The sequence below is a fragment of the Triturus cristatus genome, chromosome 4_1, assembly GCF_964204655.1.
Source record: "Triturus cristatus chromosome 4_1, aTriCri1.1, whole genome shotgun sequence".
Taxonomy (NCBI): Eukaryota; Metazoa; Chordata; class Amphibia; order Caudata; family Salamandridae; genus Triturus; species Triturus cristatus.
Window position 1 is genome coordinate 754878040 of NC_140585.1, and position 25704 is coordinate 754903743.

The window sequence follows — 25704 nt, forward strand, 5'->3', positions numbered from 1 at the left end:
CATAACTGCAGGAAATATGGCAGTTGCCAACAAGGGGCTAGTAGACCAATATGAAGCCAAGGTTGGCTTCCTTACCACACCCATCAATAAAGTCAAACCCAAAAACTTCTTCATCTCTTCCAGATATGTGGGAGTCCACCGGGTAGCTCTAGACTGGGGCCTAAGTTTGTCGCTGTTGTTCCTCAAAAACTGTTCAGCATACAAATTCGTCTGCTCAACAATCTCACCCAAAAATACATCATCCATAAACAACTGAAAAAACTGTATAGGCAAAAAAATTTGACAATTCACTATACACCTTGCATCACCGCTAAAGGCAAGCAACACCGGCTGCACCATGTTTGGATCAACCCAAAGTCCAGCATTTCCAGTAGGAAGCCTAGCAGCCTCAGACTGCAATCCAGATGCCTCTTGCACCATCGGCACAGCAGTTTCCTCCTCTAAGACAGGCACTTCATCTGCACTGAGAGTACCTTCATCATCCGATGATTCCATGTTGAGAGAATACTCACTGCCAGAATCTTCCCCTCCCTCCTCTCCCTCAGACGCACTGTCAGTCTCATAATCATGCTCAGAGGAAGATTCAAGAAGCATACCGACCACCTGTTGAGCAGTCATTCTACGGCTAGCCATATTGCTTACTAATAAAGGTAACTTGTCAAACAAGTCAACAACAACAAACTCTTTGTAAAATAAGTAATAAACAAAAAGCACCTTTATCAAAAACTCAAATATACTCCAAAACAATACCACTCACTTGCCAGAGGCAGCTAAACTACTCACCACCACCAACTCTGTACAGACACAGTATGGATCAACAATATCCCACTAAAAAAGAAAGAGAAAAGCAATTACACATAAGACTATGCAAAACACATCACAAAGAATTTCATGCTCAAACCACTAACTAAATATGCCGCCAATATGACATCACTTACAAAAAAATTCATTCAGACATTATATTATTACTCATTTGGTGTAAATACAACAACAAAAAATTTCTTACCAACACAATGCAACTACACAAAACTGCAGAACAGCCACCGTCGAAAAGCTTTAGACTAGAATAAAAAGAAGAAAAAAAACTTTATTGTAACATATGCATATAATGCTCTAGACCATCACGTACTGCGCAAAATGTATTGCTTGACCCTCCCACTTTCAAAAAGGAAAGATAGATGGCCCAATCCTTTACAAGCAACGCGGCGAGAATCTGGAACTGAGCCTCAGCTCCGGACCACCCCCTCCCTCTTCCCAGTCCTTCAAAACTAACCTCAAAGTTCTCCTCCTGCAAAGACACTTCCAAACTTAATTCACACCCTCTCTATTGTGTGAAGGAAGTCTTTACATTATAGGAAATTTTGTTCTCCATGCCCGTAGAAGTGCCTACCCAGTGTGTTCCTGTGTTTTGCGTGTCTGCCATTTATTGCACTTTTATACCTTTACTTGTACTCTTTTGTAAGTTGACACCACTACAGTACACCTGCTTGTGCTAAGACATCAAGCCTTCTAAGGTCTAGTGGGGCCTTCTACGGTGTAGCATGGGAATGTGCTCCCTCAGTACAGTGGTGTGGTGGACTGGTCATGAATGCTGAACCCGGTTCCCCATTTCCAAATTCAACAGCTCTGGCAATAGTGCCACATCCCCACTGAACGCCATACTTGCCCACTGAGAGAAACTCGCACTGCCTTCAGCTATAACCTAATTGTGCCCGCTATAAACACTTGGATGTGGCTCAATTCAAATTATGCACTTGATAAGAGTAATACGCTGCCTAAAAAAAAAAAACACTCCTAGGGAATGCAAAGCATGTGAAATGTAAGCAGAAACAACATGGTTACCTAAAAAATCTCTCACTAACTATTCAGAAATCAGCGAGCGGTTTCACCGGAAAAGTTATGGACATGACTAGAGGGCCCTGAAGGGAACCGTTTCACTGTCCATTGCTTACATCCTTACAAAACATAAGCAGTATGGTAGACCACATCCATAAACACAGAACCATGGTGCGCATTGTGTTTTCCAATTCACCCATCAACCAGGTATTGCAGTACCTCCAGAAATAGTACACTCTCCCACCCTGGAAACAACAATGCTGTTCAAAGGAAGACGAGAAAACGAAAGTAGCAATACACTGGCAAACTCTGATGCTGGTGTACTTGGATGCAAATGAAATCAATCTGGCCACTTTGCAACCCCTCTGTCTTACTTTATTTCGCCCCCCCTGGGAACAACAATGCTGTTCAAAGTTAGATGAGAAAACGAAAGAAGCACTTCACTGGCAAACTCTGATGCTGGTGTACTTGGATGCAAATAAAAACAATCTGGCCACTTGGCAACCCCTCTGTCTTACTTTATTTCGCCCCCCCTGGGAACAACAATACTGTTCAAAGGAAGATGAGAAAACGAAAGTAGAACTTCACTGGCAAACTCTGATGCTGGTGTACTTGGATGCAAATGAAATCAATCTGGCCACTTTGCAACCCCTCTGTCTTACTTTCTTTCACCCCCCCCCCCCATGGTACAACAATGCTGTTCAAAGTTAGACGAGAAAACGAAAGTAGAACTTCACTGGCAAACTCTGATGCTGGTGTACTTGGATGCTAATAAAATCAATCTGGCCACTTTGCAACCCCTCTGTCTTACTTTATTTCGCCCCCCCTGGGAACAACAATACTGTTCAAAGGAAGACAAGAAAACGAAAGAAGCACTTCACTGGCAAACTCTGATGCTGGTGTACTTGGATGCAAATAAAATCAATCTGGCCACTTTACAACCCCTCTGTCTTACTTTATTTCGCCCCCCCCTGGGAACAACAATGCTGTTCAAAGTTAGACGAGTAAACGAAAGTAGCACTTCACTGGCAAACTCTGATGCTGGTGTACTTGGATGCTAATAAAATCAATCTGGCCACTTTGCAACCCCTCTGTCTTACTTTATTTCGCCCCCCCTGGGAACAACAATGCTGTTCAAAGTTAGACGAGTAAACGAAAGTAGCACTTCACTGGCAAACTCTGATGCTGGTGTACTTGGAAGCAAATAAAATCAATCTGGCCACTTTGCAACCCCACTGTCTTACTTTATTTCGCCCCCCCTGGGAACAACAATGCTCTTCAACGTTACACGAGTAAACTAAAGTAGCACTTCACTGGCAAACTCTGTGATGCTGGTGTATTTGCATACTAAAAAAAAAAACCAGGGCACTTTGCAACCCCTCTGACTTATTTTGTTTCACCCCCCACCCCCCTGCCAGCACCCACCGATCACAAGATGTAAAATAAATCAATCTGGCCACTTTTCAATCCCTCTGTCTAACTTTATTTTGCCCCCGGGGAACAACAATGCTGTTCAAAAGAAGACCAGAAAACGAAAGTAGCACTACACTTGAAAACTAAATAATTCTGGTGTATTTGGATGCACATAAAATCAATCTGGCCACTTTGCAACCCCTAATGCTTACTTTATTTTGCCCCCCCACCCCCATCCCACGCTAGCAGCACCCCTAAGATCGAAAACGACAAAGAAACGAAAACAAGCGTTTTTTTTTGTTGAAATTTCACATAAAATCACCTGCGCTTGGACGATCCAAGCGCAGGAACAAAGCAGAGTGTTCAAAAAAACATTTCCACCCCCCCCAACATTGTGCCCCCACCCTACCTACCCCACAGATGCACTAATACCCCCTCCCCAGCCCCAAAACTGACCTTTACTCTCCGACGCGCAGGAAGCAAATGGCTTCCTGCGCCTCGGAGAGCAAAGGGGAAGCCTCCGTCATTGATGACGCGGGCGGGGGGGGCGGGGGGAGGCAGGGGAAGGTCTTCCCCTGCCTCCCCAGCAAAAAAAAAAAGATCGAGGAATCACGGGGGGAGCGCCAGCGCTTCCCCCAAGGGTGGGTCCCATGACGAGATGGTCTTGTCATGGGCACAGCGCGACTGTGCTCCATGACGAGACCATCTCGTCATGGGCACAGAAGGGGTTAAAAGGAAGAGTGGTGTATTTGCCCTTGGATTTGAAAAAAAATATGGAAACTATTGATGCAGATACTTTGGAAACTGAACCATTAGTTATTCTGGTTAATGGTGTACCTACAAAGAATAAGAAGATTTGGCAAGAGCTGGTGGATGTACGAAAAGTACAAAGAGCAAATTTGTATTTGAAAAAAAATAATAAATGGTATGAATCAATTTATATAGAAGAAGAAGAAGAAGATTTACAAGAAGACACAGAAACACCAACTGGTCAAATTGAAAAAGTGGACAAGTCAAAGGAAGAAGAAATTTATGAACATTTTAGCATACATTCTCTTCATTCAAAAGAAGTTATGGGAGACACTATTGATCTCTTTCAGATGAAGAAAGCAAAAGGAACTCCCGTGAGTGTATGGGAGGAGAGCTTGGAAGCTCGATGTTTTCCCCAGCTGTTTCCTACAGGAAAAGGAGGACGATACGATGAACGTCCAGAACAGATTCCAGCTTCTGAGTATCGGACTACAAGACTATATGCAGAAGATCCAAGATTTCGTCAAAGTATTCCTTATTTGTTCCATCTTTTATTTGAAAGCGACTTGTCTGCATTATCTTATGCAGTAAATCACATTTTAAAAAGTGGAGTACATTTACAAAATGTGTCTGCTAAGGATTTTATGGAGAAAGTGCAGCACCGAGATGATCATTTGGAAACACAACTGATCAATCTGATGGCTTGTCAGCGTGGGACGAATGAATATTGGTACCGACGCCATGGTGAATTTAAATGCATGTTACGGAATTTAGGAACTCCTACATGGTTTCTAACCCTAAGCTGTGCCGAGTACGCTTTGGATGATTTACTGGATTTTCTAAGAGAGGCAAATTCAAACATTAAAAACATTGAATACAAGACAGCTGGAGAACTGTGCTCATTGGATCCAGTTAATGTTTGCAGATATTTCAATCATAGATTTGAGGCTATGATGTCCTTCATCTGCAATAAAAAAATCCACCTCTTGGAGAAGTAGTGGATTTCTTTTGGAGAAAAGAGTACCAGGCAAGAGGTGCTCCTCATATTCATATGCTGTTGTGGATCAAGGATGCCCCAAAGTTTGGAACAGATACTGATGAAGCAGTGTTATCTTTCATTGAAGAATATGCAACATGTGCTATACCTAAAAGCACAGAAGAGAAAAAGTTAAAAGAGCAAGTTTTACGTTTCCAAAGTCATCTGTGTGGAAAATACTGTCGACGGAAGTACAAGACGAAAGATAAATTCTACACAAAGTGTCGATTTGGATTTCCTAGACCTGTTCTTTCAAAAGGAAGAGTCAACAGTTTTATGTCAGCTGTGCAACATACTATAACCAGAAAATCTCCCAAAAATACCTACAACCTAAAAAGAAATGAAGAGTCAAAATTTATAAATGACTTCAACCCAGTCATTTTATCCATGTGGAATGCTAACATGGATATTCAGTATGTGGCAGACAATTCTATTGCTGTTGCTCGGTATGTGACATCTTACATCACTAAATCTGAGAAAACAGAATTGAAGGAAATGTGGGAAGAGATTTCTCACGAGAAGACTGTCAGTAAGAAGCTGTACAGTTTCAGTTTAAAGATGTTATCGCATCGAGAAATTGGATCCTACGAATGCTCAGATAGGTTATCATCTGCAAGTCTTTACTCGAAATCCAGAAGAATAATTTGGGTAAGCTTAGGCCTTGCAGGAATGAGAAATCGGGTACTGAAATCTGTTGGAGAAATTGAATATTTGGCCGAGAATGACCTAGAAAGTACAGATATTTTGAAATCAAACATGTTGGACACATATTACCCAAAGAGAAGTCATCATCTTGAGAACATGTGTCTCTATGAAGTACTGCAGAACTACATTTATTCACGGAAAGCCACAGAAGACATCAACAATGGAAAATATAAAGTCATTGGTGAGGAAGGATGTTTGGTGAAGCAAACAAAAGGAAGTTTGATAAATCACAGGAAGCTGAGTTGCGACACTACTGACAAAAAGGAATTTTACTACTTGGCTCTTTTACAGCTGTTTAAACCATGGCGTTCAGAGGACGAACTACTGGGAGAATTTCAAAGCTATGAAGATTCTTTTAATGCTAGCAAAGACAGTATAGAATGCAGTACTTTCTCAACTTATGTCCAAATGTTAAATGAAGAAAATGAACAGGAAGCAAAAATTGCAGCTGAAGTAGCTAGAGACAGTTCTCAAGACAGCCAAAGTTCAGTAACACTTAGTCAAGATCCCCTAGGACAACCAATCGTAGAAAATGAAGCTGCAGTAGCCATGACTGAAGTAGAAACGGCTATGAATCAAGCACAGGAAGATTCAATCGACTTACTAAATCTGGAACAACAACTGAATGAAGAACAAAAAGAAATTTATGAAGAAGTCATCAAAAAATTGATCATGGATTACTACATGAAAAGAAAGAGTGCTCATGCACATCATTTGAACCAATCAGGATGTATGTGAGTGGACAAGCTGGAACTGGTAAAAGTTTCTTAATAAAAGCCATCAGAAGCTACCTACAGCAAAAAACAGCTTCAAATTTGTCTTGTGTGGTAACTGCTCCAACTGGGTTAGCAGCCTATAACATAAAAGGAATTACCTTACATCGCTTGCTAATGTTACCAGTGGAGCATGAGAACAAAATAGAATACCACAAGCTAACTGGAGAAGCATGCCTCGAAGTTTCAAGAGTGTTGAAGAAGATGCAAGTTCTCATTATTGATGAGGTGAGCATGGTTTCAAATTTAATGCTTGCCTTTGTGCATTTAAGAATGCAACAAATTCTTAAGAGAGACTATGACGTGTTATTTGGAGGAAAACACGTCATAGTTTTTGGGGATCTTCTGCAGCTCACTCCAGTTAAAGGACAACCAGTGTTTAATACTGTGACACATGAAGACACGAAGAAGTCATTAGGAAGCATTGGTAATGCGAATATTTGGTCGTTCTTTGAGTGCAAAGAACTCACTACCAATATGAGACAAGCAAACGACGAAGATTATGCAAGTATTCTGAAAGATATCAGAATTGGACTACTCACAGAAGTTGGCAAAAAAGCATTACAGAGTCGGTTGCTACATAACTTATTTCCAAATGAAGAAATAGTTGCAGAGAAAATATACCAGAACATTGCAGAAAAAAACCTGTAATCTGCTTAATGCCAACACTACGTGAGTGCTCAATATTCAATGAGGAACTTTTGAAATTGGAAAAGGAAGAGATTAAGAAAATGGAAGCAGAGGACAAAATTCAGCATGAAAGAATTACTTTTACATTAACAGGCAAACTGAAAAATAAATTGGATTCACGAGAGAAGAATATTTCCAAAACAGCTGGATTAGAAAAAAATCTATATGTTTGCATGAATTGTCGAGTGATTTTAAGGAGAAATTTGGATGTAGAAAAAGGTTTAGTGAATGGAGCTATGGGAAGAGTTGTGGGTTTTATTAATTACCAGAAAAAAGATGGAATTGAATGTTTAAAAATAAAATTTGATCAGATAGAAGAAGTTAAAGACATTTGTCGTTGTTCAGTTCGTTTCATGCTTGTGAAAGACTTATATGTACGTAGGAAGCAGTTTCCGTTTTCTCTAGCATATGCTGTATCTATTCACAAGTCTCAAGGATTAACTGTAGATAGTGCTTTTGTAAACATTGGTTCTACTGTGTTCAAAGAAGGTATGGCATATGTTGCTTTGTCACGAGTGAAAACATTATCTGGTTTATTTATGATAGACTTTGATGACTCAAAAGTTAGTGCTGATACAAACTGTGTAAAGGAGTATAACAGATTAAGAAGAACCTATGCTCCTCATTTAGGTCAGTATCCTGTGATTGAAAAACATGTTGTTTGTCGGAAAAGGAGATTTGAGAATATCTGTAATGTGGATGAACAGAACAAAAAAAAAAGGACAGTGATGTGATAGCAAGGAAAAAGAAAAAGGACAGTGTTGAAGAGGTTGTTGGTTGCCATTTTGAAAATAGCTCTCGTGTCAACTGCTATGCAAATGTAGTGCTGAATGTTGTTTTTTATCTTGAAAAGTTGCTAGAACAGATAATAGTAAATCATGGAAAAAGATTGTGTTCTCTGCTGAGTCTCCTTTATGAGAAGCTGAGTAATGATAAAACTGAAATAGAAAGTGCTACTGATGTTAGAAATCTTTTAGATGTATGTTGTGGTTGTACACAGTTTAAAGAAAATGTCCAGCAAGATGCTCAGGAATTCTTAATATATATTTTGAGTGTACTAGAAGATGAAGGAGTAGAAGTAGAAAACTTATTTGGTGTCTCTTACAAATGGGAACATTGCTGTGAAAACTGTATGATCACATGCAGTAGTAATGTTGATTCAGAAAGGTTCATATTTTTACCATTACCACAAAGTAAATCAGTGACTTTTAGTAAATTAGTTAAAGATGCCAATCACAACATGGAATGTTCTGAATGTAAATCTGACATGTTTTCCACGTTATTTTTACAGAAATATGGTCAGTATGTAATTTTAATGATGCAACATTGTAGAGCTGATGGTTCAAAATTGGATACTTTAATAAAGAAGTTTACAGGACAACAATTATCAATTTCTGGAAAAACATTTGTTACAGTTGCAATAATTTTTCATGAAGGACCTACTGTAACTTCTGGACATTACACAGTTTATCTTAAATGTGAAAAAGGCTGGACACTGTGTAATGATTCCCAATTGATTTTCAAGCAACGTTTGCCTTATGATTTACCCAATTCTTACTTAATTTTTCTGAAACCTAAATTTTTAAAACTAAAAACTGCATCTGAAGAAAGCATTTTTTGTATTTTTAAAGGATTATAATTGAAGATATCACTTAAAAAGGATTTTGAAATTACTATTTGGCCTAAAGGAAAAGTAATAAAAACAATTGTGGAGTCCTTTGACAGAAATTATTTTGGCATGTGTGCTTTTGCGACAAGGTTTAAAGACGGTTTGTCTAGAAAATTTGTATTCATCTAGAGAAGTACTTGTAATATATATGTAATATTTCTAACAAGGTATATTTTAGTGAGGAAAGTTTTAGGGCTTTTTTTAAGCAATCTTTCAGATTGTTTTTTTTTTGCCCGCTGTTAAATGATGAATACAATTGTTTTCACTATTTTAAGTGGAAAATAAAAAATTCTGAAAACAGCAAAAAAAAGGGCAAAAAATTGCTTAGTAAAATATGTAAAAACATGTAATGCTTTTTGTAATGTATGATTGAATATTAATACTTTTTTTCTTTTTTTGCAGAACTGGAAAGAAAAAATAAAACAAAAATTCTGTTCACTTGCAAAATACTTTTAAAAAATTTTTTTTAGAAAATTTTTATTTTTTTAAAAAAATAAGTGAAAAATATTAGTATTACTCAATCCTCCCTTTTCATGCTTCCATTTCTTCACCTCTTTATGAACATTAAATTTAAAAAAAATCCCCCCCAAAAAATTTTTTGGGTTTAGTTTATAAGTGGCTCTTAAAAGAGCCCTTGAGTTAATGGAGGGAAACAGGAAGAGAAAAACGAAAAAAAAGAAAAAACATCTATGGCCTACTTGCACTCATGGGCATCAAATTTTCTCTGAATGAGATCAAGACTGGTCTCACCCACAGAAATAAGTTTACCGCAATCAGTGCAGCGCGTGGACAACCTAGCCAAACAAGGTGGTCCAAAAAGAGGTGTGGAAGAAGGCAAAGGCACCACTGCAGAAGAAGTGCTCGGCTGAGCTGCCGAAGATGTGCTCGGCTGAGCTGCTGCAGATGTCGTCGGTACAGCAGGTGGAGGGTTTGCTCCAGAAGCTTGACGAAAAGTCACTGGATGCATTTTGTCAACATGCCTCAACATAGTGTGAATGCTAAAAGAATATTTCTTGTTAGGATTCCCACGTGACAAGACTTTTTGACAAAGTACACATGTAACTTTAGGTGCATTTACCTTTTTTTGTCCCTCTGGAAAAGTGAAAAACTGCCATATAAAGCTGTCTTTCTGCTTCCTGTTCCTCTGCCTCTCAAGAGTGTCCTGGTCACTGTCTGAAGATGGTTGCTGTTCAGCCATTGTATCTCAACAACAGAATAGCTCCTTCTCCAAAGGAATCAGAACTAATAATGAGGGGAGTAGGTGTGGTTTGGGAAGAATCTGGAACTGAAAGTACTTCAAACCAATCAAAAGTGATGATTCTTGATCACATGACTTGCCATGAGGGGATTGGGTGTGGTGTTGAAACAATCAGAAACTGAAAGTAATGATAACCAATAAGAAGTGCTGTTTTATTATGCATATACCCGAGGTGCGCGCACTGCGCAAGATCCGAGCGCGCACCTCGTGATTACGTATGCGCGAACACGTAGGAGCGCATGTGCATACGTCATATGCGCGTACGTAGCGCGCTTACGTTGAACACGCGTATACGCGACCGTTATTGCGCGTAATTTTAGCGTATGCGGAAGTAAACCGCGTGGAGCGCGTAGGACGCACGCACGCATGCGTACGTACGTACGCATACGTACTGGGTGTGCGCTCCCAGCGCGCACTATGACGTATATTTGCGTACGTAAATAACGTACGGCGGTATTCATAAAAAACTTACGAAATTGTACTAGGAGCGCGCTCAGAGCGCGCACTTCAAGAGTTTATATAAAAAAAAAAATGATGGAGAAAACTTAATTGCAAAAATTAAAAAAACTGTTCAACTTTATCCTAATTGAAATAAAAAAAAAAAAGCAAAAACAAATAAAAAGATACAGATAATATATAAATGAATACATAGGAATTTTATTTTTAATATAATTTTTTTTTTTTTAAATTAAATAATACAAAAATTAGCATTTAAAAAACCGTACAAATTCACTGAAAAAAACAAAGGTTTCACACACGTTATAGTTAGGAATTAGCATTTTAAAAACCTTGCAAATTCACTGAAAAAACCATAGGTTTCACACATGTTATAGTTAGCTAGACATTTCACTCGTGAAAAACCAATGAAATTCCCCCGTTATAGTTAGTTCAGCTAACTATAACTCGCGCCCCCGCAATGCTCTGCTGATGACGTCACATATTACATCACTCATGACATGGTCAGTGACATCACTGATGACATCTCAAATGACATCACTGATGACATCATCCTTGTGACAGAGTGGCAGACCTCCTCTCACCCTAATATAACCTTTGATACACACATTCAAAAATAGAGACAAACATTTTCAAAACAATGGACATACCAATTACAGTTACAACAACCTCTTGAGTAATTCTAAGATCCACATACACATCCACTCATTCACCAACAGTCCTATACAGTCACTCATACATGTACTCACTCATCATATGTACTCATACACCTATACATCCTGTTACACAATGCCACTCATCCACAGAGTTACTGACACACATAGTCAATCATGAAAATAAAGAAAGAAACATACATTTACTTGCATATATATTTATACACACACCACCACACTTACTTCTACGGGAACTTACACATACTTAGTCTTTTAAACAATCACTTATAGAAACACATACTTATTCATACAGGAACTCTTTCAATCTCTCACTCTCACATATACTCACTTATATACACCAATAGTCACATATACTAGTTTAAAACATATGTAGTTACTCATAGAGACAATATTGAGACAGTCATTCACTCACTAACACACCCATGCACACACTCATCCACCCATACAGTCCTGCAGACATGCTGTCTTCAACACATACAAACAGTGAGGCACTCATTCATGTACCTATGCAGTACGTAATACCCCCCACCGAACCATACACACACTCACACTAATACTAAAAAAAACAACTAATAACATATATAAACACCCATGTAGCTACTCACCAACCCATGCAGCCACTTATACACAAAGTGAGAGACTGATAAAGATATTTACATATTTAAACATTACTCACTAAGCCATGTATTCACTATGATACACTTAATCAGTCAGTTACACAATCAATTTTTCAAAAAGAAATCATCTATTTAGTCACTTATATACCCATTTATTCTTCAATCGTCCGTGAGATATACATATATAAAACATATTTAATTTTCAGAAAAACACACATTCACTGGATGATGTCATCAGTGATGTCATTTGAGATGTCATCAGTGATGTCATGAGTGATGTCACTGACCATGTCATGAGTGATGTAATATGTGACGTCATCAGCAGAGCATTGCGGGGGGCGCGAGTTATAGTTAGCTGAACTAACTATAACGGGGGAATTTCATTGGTTTTTCACGAGTGAAATGTCCAGCTAACTATAACATGTGTGAAACCTATGGTTTTTTCAGTGAATTTGCAAGGTTTTTAAAATGCTAATTCCTAACTATAACGTGTGTGAAACCTTTGGTTTTTTCAGTGAATATATATATTTATATTTTTGAGCATCCGCTGTCATCGGGGGCCCCCAACCCTGCAGGGCGGCCGTGGCTGCGGAAGACAGCACTTCCCGTTAATTTGCAATACAAAGAAAAGATGTGCCACAGCCCGGGTCCGGAGAAACAGCATTTATTGTTGATAGCGCAGACAGAAAGAGACATGATGGCCCTGACGCGTTTCGACAAACTGTCTTTATCAAAGGTGCCGCATCACTTGTGCAATGTCCCAGGTGATTTAAATATCGTACGTGTCACGTGCCTGCAAGCCACTCTACAAGTCCCATGATACATCTCAAGAGTGCAGCGCAGTATCTATGTTATTCCAGTGATGTTACACAAACGCTGCACACTCCAACATGATGTTAAAAGGTAAGTATGGGTTGCCAGCAGGAACTGGTGCACTCACAGACTCCTTCTTATGTCCCCACAATGTTCAATATGCGCAGTGTCCGGACCCTTCCAAGACGAGGTATATATTACCTACTGGCGGTCGCCAGTAGGTAGTTATAGTTAGGACCCCTTTTCCATAGGAAATCCGCAACATTCTATTTTGAATAACTTTGGCGCCGGTTGAAGAATCCTCGCGAATTTCTCAAAATAGGTGGGGCTCTACGCTCCGCTCCTACCCTGAAAGTCTCGGGGGGATTCGTCAAGCGGGGGCTGAGATAAAAGGGGGGTCCCAAAACGCGTTTTTCCCATGCAATTTTCCATAGGACCTTTAGACAGGGCTACAGCCCGAACGGCTGAACAGAATTACTAGAAATTTGGCAGAGAGGTAGTCCCTAGGTCAAGGAAGTGCCTTTTGTAGGTTTGGTGTAAATCTGTTCAGTAGATTCTGAGAAAATAGCCTTTAAATCAATATATATATCTGAGCCAGCTTACGGTACGCTTACCGTAAGCTTACCGTACGCGTACGGTGGCGTGCGCGAGCGCGATTCTGATTGGCTGTTACATCTAAGTAAACATTCGAATCGGTCGAAACCAGGAAGCGGCGGCCGCCATTTTCTCTCTCGCACTCTGAGGGGGGGCTGTAAACAAAGGCAAAAAACATATAAAGGGGCTGTTTAGACAGCGCCCATGCACATAGCCATGTTAGTTGAGTCCTCAAAGATCCCCTAAGGCCAAAAACGGTAAATTTTTATTTTTTGAAAATTTCGCCGATTACGCTTACCGTACGCGTACGGTGCGCTTACGCTAAAAATTTTAATAAAAAAAACAAAACACTCTCTGTGCATGGCGTATTATTGTCATCACTTACAAATTAAATTTAACAGATTACCTATCACAAGGAAGCGCATAATATGTCCTAATATGTCCTTGCGTGTACAGCACTAACTGCGTAAAGTGGGCGCGCGGTGCGCGAAGCGCACCGCGTGCTCACTGTGCGCGCACGGTGCGCGAAGCGCACCGTGCGCGCACGGAACGAACTGCGTTAAGTGGGCGTGCACGCCACGAATGGCGTAAAGTAACTTAGCATTTAAAAAACCGTACAAATTCACTGAAAAAACCATAGGTTTCACACACGTTATAGTTAGGAATTAGCATTTAAAAAACCTTGCAAATTCACTGAAAAAACCATAGGTTTCACACATGTTATAGTTAGCGGAAATTTTACTGATAAAAAACCAATGAAATTCCCCCGTTATAGTTAGTGCAGGCAACTATAACTCACGCGACCGCAATCTTCTGCTGATGACATATGTGTCTTTATGAAAAAAAAATATTTGTAATATATGTATAGCTAAAAATGTATGGAAGAAGACATGGGCAAATAAGTGTCTAAATACAGTATTAGCATCAGCAGAGGATTGCGGTCGCGTGAGTTATAGTTGCCTGCACTAACTATAACGGGGGAATTTCATTGGTTTTTTATCAGTAAAATTTCCGCTAACTATAACATGTGTGAAACCTATGGTTTTTTCAGTGAATATATATATACCTTAGATATATTTTAAATTCAATAATAATGTCTTTTTACATGTGCAAACATGAAGAAAAAATTAAGGATAACAGACTTGTGACATTTGTGTATGATGTAAAAATTGTATTTTTACAGCCAATAAGAGTCCCAGCGTAGGTTTTATTGGAGCGTTTAGAAGTATTTTGTCTACATTTATAGAATTAGCTAGCACTTTGTCACCTAAAAAGGGTGTAAGCTTTGCAGTATGTCATGTGATCAAGGCCAGGTTGGCCGAAACGCGTCATGGCGGATGTGCGAAAAATAAAATAACTGCACGAGAAATTTGTGTCTGTGTCCCGACGTCTCTTTGGGGGGTTTGATGCATCGGGTATTCAAACATATGAATATACATATATATATATATTTTTACCTACTGGTGGTTGCAAGTAGGTAGTTATAGTTAGGACCTAGTTTCTATAGGAAAAGCATTTTTTGACTTGCCTATAACTTTGGCATTGTTTGACAAATCTTCATGAAATTTTCCCAAAAAGTGTCAAGGTAGGTTCTGGTTGTCAAGGAAGGTTTGGGGGTGATCCGTGCAGTGGGGACTAAGAATTTGGGGTGCGAAATAGGAGTGTGTTTGTAATTCTAATTCCTATAGGAACCTTCGGCCACAGCTACAGCCCTAACTGCTGAACGGACTTACCAAATTTGGCAGGGAGTTAGATGTTAGTTCAAGGAAGTGACTTTTGCCTATTTGGTGTAAATCTTTTCATTTATAGTGATATCTCTGGCTGCGAAGCCTTCGCAAACAAAGTCGAGCTTGTGCAGGGAAATGCACTGCTCTGATTGGATGCTAGCACTTCAACTAGGAAGCGCAGGCAGCCATCTTGGGACTCGGCTTCACGAAGTCCCCCCCAAAATAAATGAAAATAAAGAAAAGGGGGCAGGGTTGGAATACCCTTACCTCCAAGCCATTGTCTTGCGGTCCCCCTGGGACCATGTCATGGCATAAAAGCATTTAAAAATCAAAATGCGTCAAAATTGTGATATTTGCGAAAATGGGCTCCAGCGCTTGCTTTTAAATAAACCTGGGTGGGCCATGTCCGGGGGGAATAAAATATATACAGGAGGGGGCACACGGGCCACTCTCCTAGGGCTTATCAAACCCCAGGGGCCACCCCACCTTCCGGGGGCACTTTTCATAATTAATGCGGGTGGGCCACTAGGCAAGCCTGCAGGCCCAGGGACCGCCACCTGCCCGGAGCTATTTCCAATTATGTTCGGGGGGGGGGCCTCACAGACTGCCACCTCCCCAAGGCTCATTTAACCAATTTGAGGGGGCCTCGTGGATCCCCCTGCCCCAGGGACCACCACTTCTCCCGGTCACATATACACTAATGAAGGGGGTCTGTTGGAGCCCTGGCCCTGGGGACCACCACCTCCCGGGGCAAATTTGAATATATGAGGGGGCCAGGCGGTCCCCCTCCAGGAGCCCTAGATGGCTCTGAGGACAGCCACCCCTGAGGGTCAGCTCCAGCAATATCCCTGGGCGCCCAATGGTAATGTGAGAGACCAACAGTGCGAATGATGAAGGGGAATGGAACTGAATGGGACAAGTGGAGTGATGACAGTGTCATTCGACTTGAGGGAGCGTTAGTGTTGAGAAGTTGTAGGAAGGTATTACCTAAGGTTTTGGGAGTCTTTTTCCTGTCCACTCCAGTTGATTTCATTTGGACCCCACACAAACCCATCTGCTTCTTGCCAAGACTGGGGCCTTTAGTCAAGCTTATGCTGAAACACGAAGGCAATGAGGTAGGTTCTGTTTAACTTTTAGTGTCACAGTAGATAGTCATGGTGAAAGACTTTGAAGTGGAGGGCAGGCAGTAATCAGAGTAAGTGACTCACCTATTTGGCCGTTGTACATTTTAACTGGAGGGAGTGGGCCTCTAATCGCAGCTTGCCAATCAAGTTGTGCTGAAATTGCTTTAATGCCAAGGTGGTTACTTTATATGTGCATCACTGTGTGGTGTTAATCCTGTGAGATTCATTAAATTCATTAAATGCCCTGTTTGAGGAGCTACATGACACAGAGTTTCAACATTTCAGCATTTGGACTTCACTAAAATGGGTTACAGTCTGCTCTTGTAAAGTTTGTTCAAGCAACAGGACCTAATGGTACTGATCTTCAAAATCAGTAGTTACTAATCGAATTGGAAAATGATTACAGAAGTGCATAGGTGCCATTGAACCTCCTCCCACTATAAATATATTGAATAGAAATTAGGATTATGCGTAAAACGTTTCCTGAAGGCTCATTTTGCTTAAATTGTGGGTTGTAACTTTGGGCTGGTTTATGGGCTGAAACTGGTGTGCGTTGGGCTGAATTGGGCTTAAACTTGGACAGCGTTGGGCTTGGGACGGGTAACAGAATCTGGCAACACTGTTTATAGGCTCACTGAGCTCACCAAGAGTTTCAGTGATGGCGTCCATAACAGCAAGATCGTCAGCAAAGCCAACACATTTGTCTGAGCACCCTATGAGCCTGACACAGTGGACTGTGCAAGGCAATAGTGAGACCCAAAGAATCCTGCTGGCTAAGCCACAGAAAATCAAAGGGAAAAAGTCATGTGTGCTGTGGGACAGTTGGGGGGGTCATAAGAGAGGACAGGCACTCTATGAGATAGTCTAAAGTGAGTTTAAGGCCATTAGCAAGTGCATAAAAGGCCTCAGGAAAACAGCACATGGATAGTGATATGGCCTGTCCTCCCCCCAATTTTAATATGGGAACTCTTGCAGGCAAAAATAAGGATACACTGAACTTCCAAGGCTCGACCTCTTTAGTACGTTCCTTACTTGAGAATAAAGAAAAAACTAGGTGAATAACTGGGGGGGTCCAAGCACCTAAATCACTCCCTCTCTGAGATCAAGTCCAGACAGCAAAAGAGGCAGGTAAACCCCTTCTTCCCTTACAACCTCAAGCAGGCGCCATGCACAAGGGCAGGGCTATAGCGACGGGGGGAAGGAATCCCAGAGACTATTAGCATAGGGGGGACTATAAAAGAGGTGTGCACCAAAAATAGATTTCAGGTATCAACGGAGCTAAGCCCAGAACAAGACAGCAGTGCACACAAATAACTACAAAATACAGGGGGTACACATAACCCTACAGAACGGGTAGGGTTTGAAGGACTCCTTTTAGTTCTAACAGAAGAGATCAGACTCTAATTTGTGACCTACAAGAAAAATCAAGTGAAAATACAAGGTGCTTGTGATGGGTTGGAGGGTAAGATGGATGTATTTATGGAAAGGATAAATATGTTGGACGCTTCACTGGAAGAACTAAAAGGAGAAGTGGAGGTGAAGAGATCAAAACACTGTCGGGGGATGAGAAAGAACTTTGCAATAGGCCTAAGATTTAAGAGAACAATGCAAGACGTATTAACTTGAGAATATTAAATATTACAGAAGGTGTTGAAGGTGAGGACCTGAAAGGGTTCATGGTAGACCTAATCAAAGAATTTATTCTATTGATAGACCCCTATGAGTTAGCCTCATATATTCGGAGAATTAATTTTGATCCCCTCAGAAAAAACCTAAATAGGAAAAGCTGATGAAGATTTTGATCAATTTGAAAACCTACACCCTTCAAGAGCAGATCCGCTCGGAGGCCCTGAAAGTAGGGAGTTATTCAAAAGATCCCAAGGAATCTCTTGAGATAGAAGAGAAAGTGGGTTTCACATGTGTGACTTTCTTTGTGTTATGTCTTACCTTTGGTGTCAGGAGAACATCAGGGGATGGCAAATTTGCTTTCTAGGTTTAATGGAATAGCATTTTTTTGTGTCATCTAGAGCACATTATTGTGCTATCAGTACCACTTCATTAGTTACTGCCAAGGCAAAAATTGAGCTCAAGTTGAGTTCTATGGCAAGTAATCCATCTGCAATTGGGTATTATTCCCCAGTTTTTGTTTTCAGGGCCCCTATATTTTGACCTGGAGTCTGGTCTGATGCCTGCCACTAACACCTCTGACATGGAATGCTCTGCATAGAACAAATACTTTCCTTCAAATGTAGTGCTGATAATGCAAACCTACTCTGAAAAGGAGTCAAGGAGACACTATATTGACAGTGAAGGTGTGTAATATTAATAATGATCATGCTATAAACTGACTGTAGAAGTACAGTCTGTCTACAGGTGCATGTACAACTCTCGTGAAACAATCAGCAGCCTCACACATAGTGTTGGGGCTTTGGGGGCTAACGGGACACCGCTGCACAGCTGCAGTAAATTAGTAAGCATCTACATTTTGTCTCATTAAAGGTTTGATGAATGTGTATTTGAATGTGTATTTTCTAATATGTTTACAAAAGTTTACTCAGGCATATTTAGGCTTAATGTTTGGAGTTCGATTCACAAAAGCTGTTGATCTTCAATAATTGACTTGTTTGATTTCCTTCTTCTAAGGTCGTTGTATATAAATCTACTGGGTCTTTGGATGATTCTTGCATGTGCAATATTCTGTGGACTTTGCCTCTATTCACTCTACAGAGACTGTGATCCTTGGACTGCCAAGCTTGTATCAGCGCCAGACCAGGTGTGGTTCTAGACATGTTCACTGGTTGTATGTAATAATGTATGAAGGAATGCAACTGTAATTAAATTAATGGATTTTTTTATTTACATGATTACATAAACTAAGACCGTGCATCACATTGCATTACATGATTTAGTGCCATTGAGGTGGAGGAGGCAGGTGAGCAAGGTACTTAATTTCTATCCTGAAGTCATGAGAACTGGCTACCAGCTTAGACTGGTTTACGTGGCATTTATAGAAGGCATTGATTTATTCATCTAATTTTCAATTTACAACCAAGGTTCTGATGAGACCTCTCCTGATATAAATATTATTTACAAATATAATTAGCAGTTAAATCCAGTTTACAAAACTTCAGTGTACACATTTCAGAACAAAACAGCAAACTGAAGGAAATAATTTGTTTGCTATCCAATAAATTCAGTAAGGGATTCCTACCTCCCAGATTACATCAGCATATCTGTGTTCCTGAGGCTGCACAAACCTATACCACGTGGCAACATCAATAAACATTGTAATCGTGTAATGAACCGTGCTCTTCTATTCATCTCTCTATCTGCCAATCATTGGTCAATAAATAGGACCCACGGAGTCCTGACATAATCCTAGGGCATGTAGGTCATGACATGAGTGTTCCATAAATGTCGGAAAAATGTAACGGGTTAGGAGACAACATTGTCAATTGCCCCTTTTTTTGTAATCAATCTCGATAAGGAGCCATTAAACTTGAACTTGCGCTGTTGATTCAATATATTGTCACATATTTTGGTTTATATGTCTTTTAGAAGCCCTCTAAAATGTGCACTTGTTCATTTGCTTAGGCCATTTATGTTGTTATTCATTAGCAATAGATGCATCTATTTTGGGAAACACCACAGTCTTAACCACAATTGTTCCGACTCCGCAAGCTAAACCACGCTTGCCGTTACCATGTATATGCCTTAACCCCGCATATACGTGGTTAAGGCAATGCGAGGTCTAGCTGCTGGCTGCTGGGGACAGAAGCAGGAAGACCTTGCAGGAAGAGATCCACGGTAAGGTAAGTGAGGCTGGGGGTAGTTTTTAGGTCTCGCGAGCCAAAGGCTCGAAAGAGACATTTTATATGTGGGAATTTCAAAGTGCTACCCACACTTTTGGCTGGCCTAAACCTTGAGTGCACGAGATCACATGCACGTGCACAGCTGCTCCTCTGCTCATTGCATTTCCCCCCTCCCTTCTCACCCAGCCCTTTGATGCTCTGCTGGAGTACTTTCACTTTCGCCGCTTTGACCCTTACATTCCCCCCTCCCTTCTCACCCAGCCCTTTGATGCTCTGCTCGCATCCCCCTCCTCCCTGGGCGTGAAGGGAGACAGAGCCATCCTGCTTGATTAATGGCATTCGTATGTGTTCCTGTAAGCGCTCGCTTTAGGTCTTTCTCTATAACCTGTAACCCCACCCAGTCTTTTCGCCCTCTCCATGTGTCCTGTTCTCCTCATGGGTCGCGCTCTTTGCTCCCCATGTACCTCCCTTGCACCCTCCTTTTGCCCCCTCTTTGCCCCTTTCTCCCTCTCCTTGCTTCCTTTTCACCTTCCGTACTTTTTCTCGAGGCGCACAACAAACACTGTTCAGTTTTGCGTGTAGTCACAGTTCTACCACAGAAATGTACACATTCTATTGCTTACAGACTTCAAGCTCATTGCACTCTAGCTGCAAAACCGATCCATTCATGTGAGTGTTTTAGTACAACGCGCACACAGCGCACTTTCAGTTCTGTGCCGGTGCGAATTACAGCGCGCCATGGGTATACACAGACGTTGCCCAAGGTGGCTATTGACAAACACTGAATGGGTTTCAAGCCGCTACCCAAAAAACAATACATTGATATACAGAGCACGTGCACAGTTTTGCGTGTAGCCACAGTTCTAACACAGAAATGTACACATTCTATTGCTTACAGACTTACAGCCCATTGCACTCTAGCCTGTGGGCCCCGTGAACTGTGGAGAATACAAAGTCGGACTCGCATGTTCAGCACAAACTCCACCATCCTCCCCCACCCTCCCAAAAAACGGAAAGGCACAAGTTTAACACTTTAAAGGGCTCCGTTTATTATCGGAATGGCACCAACATCGTATTTCTGGCTATGGCTCCTCACACTGTCTCATTAAGCAAGCCCCCCCCTCAGCCGCTGCCAAACCGATACATTCATGTGAGTGTTTGAGTACAACGCGTACACAGCGCACTTTCAGTTCTGTGCTGGTGCTGATTACAGCGCGCCATGGGTATACACAGGCACTGCCCAAGGTGGCTATTGACAAACGCTGTATAGGTTTCACACTGCCAAACCGATCCATTCATGTGAGTGTTTTCGTACAACGCGCACACAGTGAACTTTCAGTTCTGTGCCGGTGCTCATTACAGCGCACCATGGGTATACACACCCACTGCCCAAGGTGGCTATTAACAAACGCTGTATAGGTTTCACGCTGCCAAACACATCCATTCATGTGAGTGTTTTAGTACAACGCGCACACAGCGCGCTTTCAGATCTGTGCCGGTGCTCATTACAGCGCGCCATGGGTATACACAAGCACTGCCCAAGGTGGCTATTGACAAACGCTGTAGAGGTTTCACGCTGCCAAACCGATCCATTCATGTGAGTGTTTTAGTACAACGCGCACACAGCGCACTTTCAGTTCTGTGCCGGTGCTCATTACAGCGCGCCATGGGTATACACAGGCACTGCCCAAGGTGGCTATTAACAAACGCTGTATAGGTTTCACGCTGCCAAACACATCCATTCATGTGAGTGTTTTAGTACAACGCGCACACAGCGCGCTTTCATATCTGTGCCAGTGCTCATTACAGCGTGCCATGGGTATACACAGGCACTGCCCAAGGTGGCTATTAACAAACGCTGTATAGGTTTCACGCTGCCACACACATCCATTCATATGAGTGTTTTAGTACAACGCGCACACAGCGCACTTTCAGTTCTGTGCCGGTGCTCATTACAGCGCGCCATGGGTATACACAGGCACTGCCCAAGGTGGCTATTAACAAACGCTGTATAGGTTTCACGCTGCCAAACACATCCATTCATGTGAGTGTTTTAGTACAACGCGCACACAGCGCGCTTTCATATCTGTGCCAGTGCTCATTACAGCGTGCCATGGGTATACACAGGCACTGCCCAAGGTGGCTATTAACAAACGCTGTATAGGTTTCACGCTGCCACACACATCCATTCATATGGGAGTGTTTTAGTACAACGCGCACACAGCGCGCTTTCAGATCTGTACCGGTGCTCATTACAGGGCGCCATGGGTATACACAAGCACTGCCCAAGGTGGCTATTGACAAACGCTGTATAGGTTTCACGCTGCAAAACCGATCCATTCATGTGAGAGTTTCAGTACAACGCGCACACAGCGCACTTTCAGTTCTGTGCCGGTGCTCATTACAGCGCGCCATGGGTATACACAGGCACTGCCCAAGGTGGCTATTGACAAACGCTGTATAGGTTTCAAGCTGCCAAACCGATCCATTCATGTGAGTGTTTTAGTACAACGCGCACACAGCGCACTTTCAGTTCTGTGCCGGTGCTCATTACAGCGCGCCATGGGTATACACAGGCACTGCCCAAGGTGGCTATTAACAAACACTGTATAGGTTTCACGCTGCCAAACACATCCATTCATGTGAGTGTTTTAGTACAACGCGCACACAGCGCGCTTTCAGATCTGTGCCGGTGCTCATTACAGCGCGCCATGGGTATACACAAGCACTGCCCAAGGTGGCTATTGACAAACGCTGTATAGGTTTCACGCTGCCAAACCGATCCATTCATGTGAGTGTTTTAGTACAACGCGCACACAGTGCACTTTCAGTTCTGTGCCGGTGCTCATTACAGCGCGCCATGGGTATACACAGGCACTGCCCAAGGTGGCTATTAACAAACGCTGTATAGGTTTCACGCTGCCAAACACATCCATTCATGTGAGTGTTTTAGTACAACGCGCACACAGCGCGCTTTCAGATCTGTGCCGGTGCTCATTACAGCGCGCCATGGGTATACACAAGCACTGCCCAAGGTGGCTATTGACAAACGCTGTATAGGTTTCACGCTGCCAAACCGATCCATTCATGTGAGTGTTTTAGTACAACGCGCACACAGCGCACTTTCAGTTCTGTGCCGGTGCTCATTACAGCGCGCCATGGGTATACACAGGCACTGCCCAAGGTGGCTATTAACAAACGCTGTATAGGTTTCACGCTGCCAAACACATCCATTCATGTGAGTGTTTTAGTACAATGCGCACACAGCGCGCTTTCAGATCTGTGCCAGTGCTCATTACAGCGCGCCATGGGTATACACAAGCACTGCCCAAGGTGGCTATTGACAAACGCTGTATAGGTTTCACGCTGCCAAACCGATCCATTCATGTGAGTGTTTTAGTACAACGCGCACACAGCGCACTTTCAGTTCTGTGCCGTTGCTCATTACAGCACGCCATGGGTATACACAGGCACTGCCCAAGGTGGCTATTAACAAACGCTGTATAGGTTTCACGCTGCCAAACACATCCATTCATGGGAGTGTTTTAGTACAACGCGCACACAGCGCGCTTTCAGATCGGTGCCGGTGCTCATTACAGCGCGCCATGGGTATACACAAGCACTGCCCAAGGTGGCTATTGACAAACGCTGTATAGGTTTCACGCTGCAAAACCGATCCATTCATGTGAGAGTTTCAGTACAACGCGCACACAGCGCACTTTCAGTTCTGTGCCGGTGCTCATTACAGCGCGCCATGGGTATACACAGGCACTGCCCAAGGTGGCTATTGACAAACGCTGTATTGGTTTCACGCTGCCAAACTAATCCATTCATGTGAGTGTTTTAGTACAACGCGCACACAGCGCACTTTCAGTTCTGTGCCGGTGATCATTACAGCGCGCCATGGGTATACACAGGCACTGCCCAAGGTGGCTATTAACAAACGCTGTATAGGTTTCACGCTGCCAAACACATCCATTCATGTGAGTGTTTTAGTACAACGCGCACACAGCGCGCTTTCAGATCTGTGCCGGTGCTCATTACAGCGCGCCATGGGTATACACAAGCACTGCCCAAGGTGGCTATTGACAAACGCTGTATAGGTTTCACGCTGCCAAACCGATCCATTCATGTGAGTGTTTCAGTACAACGCGCACACAGCGCACTTTCAGTTCTGTGCCGGTGCTCATTACAGCGCGCCATGGGTATACACAAGCACTGCCCAAGGTGGTTATTGACAAACGCTGTATAGGTTTCACGCTGCCAAACACATCCATTCATGGGAGTGTTTTAGTACAACGCGCACACAGCGCACTTTCAGTTCTGTGCCGGTGCGAATTACAGCGCGCCATGGGTATACACAGGCACTGCCCAAGGTGGCTATTAACAAACGCTGTATAGGTTTCACGCTGCAAAACACATCCATTCATGGGAGTGTTTTAGTACAACGCGCACACAGCGCGCTTTCAGATCTGTGCCGGTGCTCATTACAGCGCGCCATGGGTATACACAGGCACTGCCCAAGGTGGCTATTGACAAACGCTGTATAGGTTTCACGCTGCCAAACCGATCCATTCATGTGAGTGTTTTAGTACAACGCGCACACAGCGCACTTTCAGTTCTGTGCCGGTGCTCATTACAGCGCGCCATGGGTATACACAAGCACTGCCCAAGGTGGCTATTGACAAACGCTGTATAGGTTTCACGCTGCCAAACAGATCCTTTCATGTGAGTGTTTTAGTACAACGCGCACACAGCGCGCTTTCAGATCTGCGCCGGTGCTCATTACAGCGCGCCATGGGTATACACAAGCACTGCCCAAGGTGGCTATTGACAAACGCTGTATAGGTTTCACGCTGCCAAACAGATCCATTCATGTGAGTGTTTTAGTACAACGCGCACACAGCGCACTTTCAGTTCTGTGCCGGTGCTCATTACAGCGCGCCATGGGTATACACAGGCACTGCCCAAGGTGGCTATTAACAAACGCTGTATAGGTTTCACGCTGCCAAACACATCCATTCATGGGAGTGTTTTAGTACAACGCGCACACAGCGCGCTTTCAGATCTGTGCCGGTGCTCATTACAGCGCGCCATGGGTATACACAAGCACTGCCCAAGGTGGCTATTGACAAACGCTGTAGAGGTTTCACGCTGCCAAACCGATCCATTCATGTGAGTGTTTTAGTACAATGCGCACACAGCGCACTTTCAGTTCTGTGCCGGTGCTCATTACAGCGCGCCATGGGTATACACAGGCACTGCCCAAGGTGGCTATTAACAAACGCTGTATAGGTTTCACGCTGCCAAACACATCCATTCATGTGAGTGTTTTAGTACAACGCGCACACAGCGCGCTTTCAGATCTGTGCCAGTGCTCATTACAGCGCGCCATGGGTATACACAAGCACTGCCCAAGGTGGCTATTGACAAACGCTGTATAGGTTTCACGCTGCCAAACCGATCCATTCATGTGAGTGTTTTAGTACAACACGCACACAGCGCACTTTCAGTTCTGTGCCTTTGCTCATTACAGCGTGCCATGGGTATACACAGGCACTGCCCAAGGTGGCTATTAACAAACGCTGTATAGGTTTCACGCAGCCAAACACATCCATTCATGGGAGTGTTTTAGTACAACGCGCACACAGCGCGCTTTCAGGTCTGTGCCGGTGCTCATTACAGCGCGCCATGGGTATACACAAGCACTGCCCAAGGTGGCTATTGACAAACGCTGTATAGGTTTCACGCTGCAAA

The 25704-nt window shown here is 42.6% G+C and overlaps 1 protein-coding gene across 1 annotated transcript in view; it reads left to right on the forward strand.

The window, feature by feature from the left end:
• Window positions 1–25704, forward strand: part of LOC146855485 (sodium-coupled monocarboxylate transporter 1-like) — a 425617-nt gene that overhangs the window by 264191 nt on the left and 135722 nt on the right. The window contains exon 7 of the mRNA XM_085651146.1: window positions 18779–18908. Within this exon, the coding sequence (XP_085507272.1) occupies window positions 18779–18908 (130 nt within the window). The remainder of the gene's footprint in view (window positions 1–18778; window positions 18909–25704) is intronic.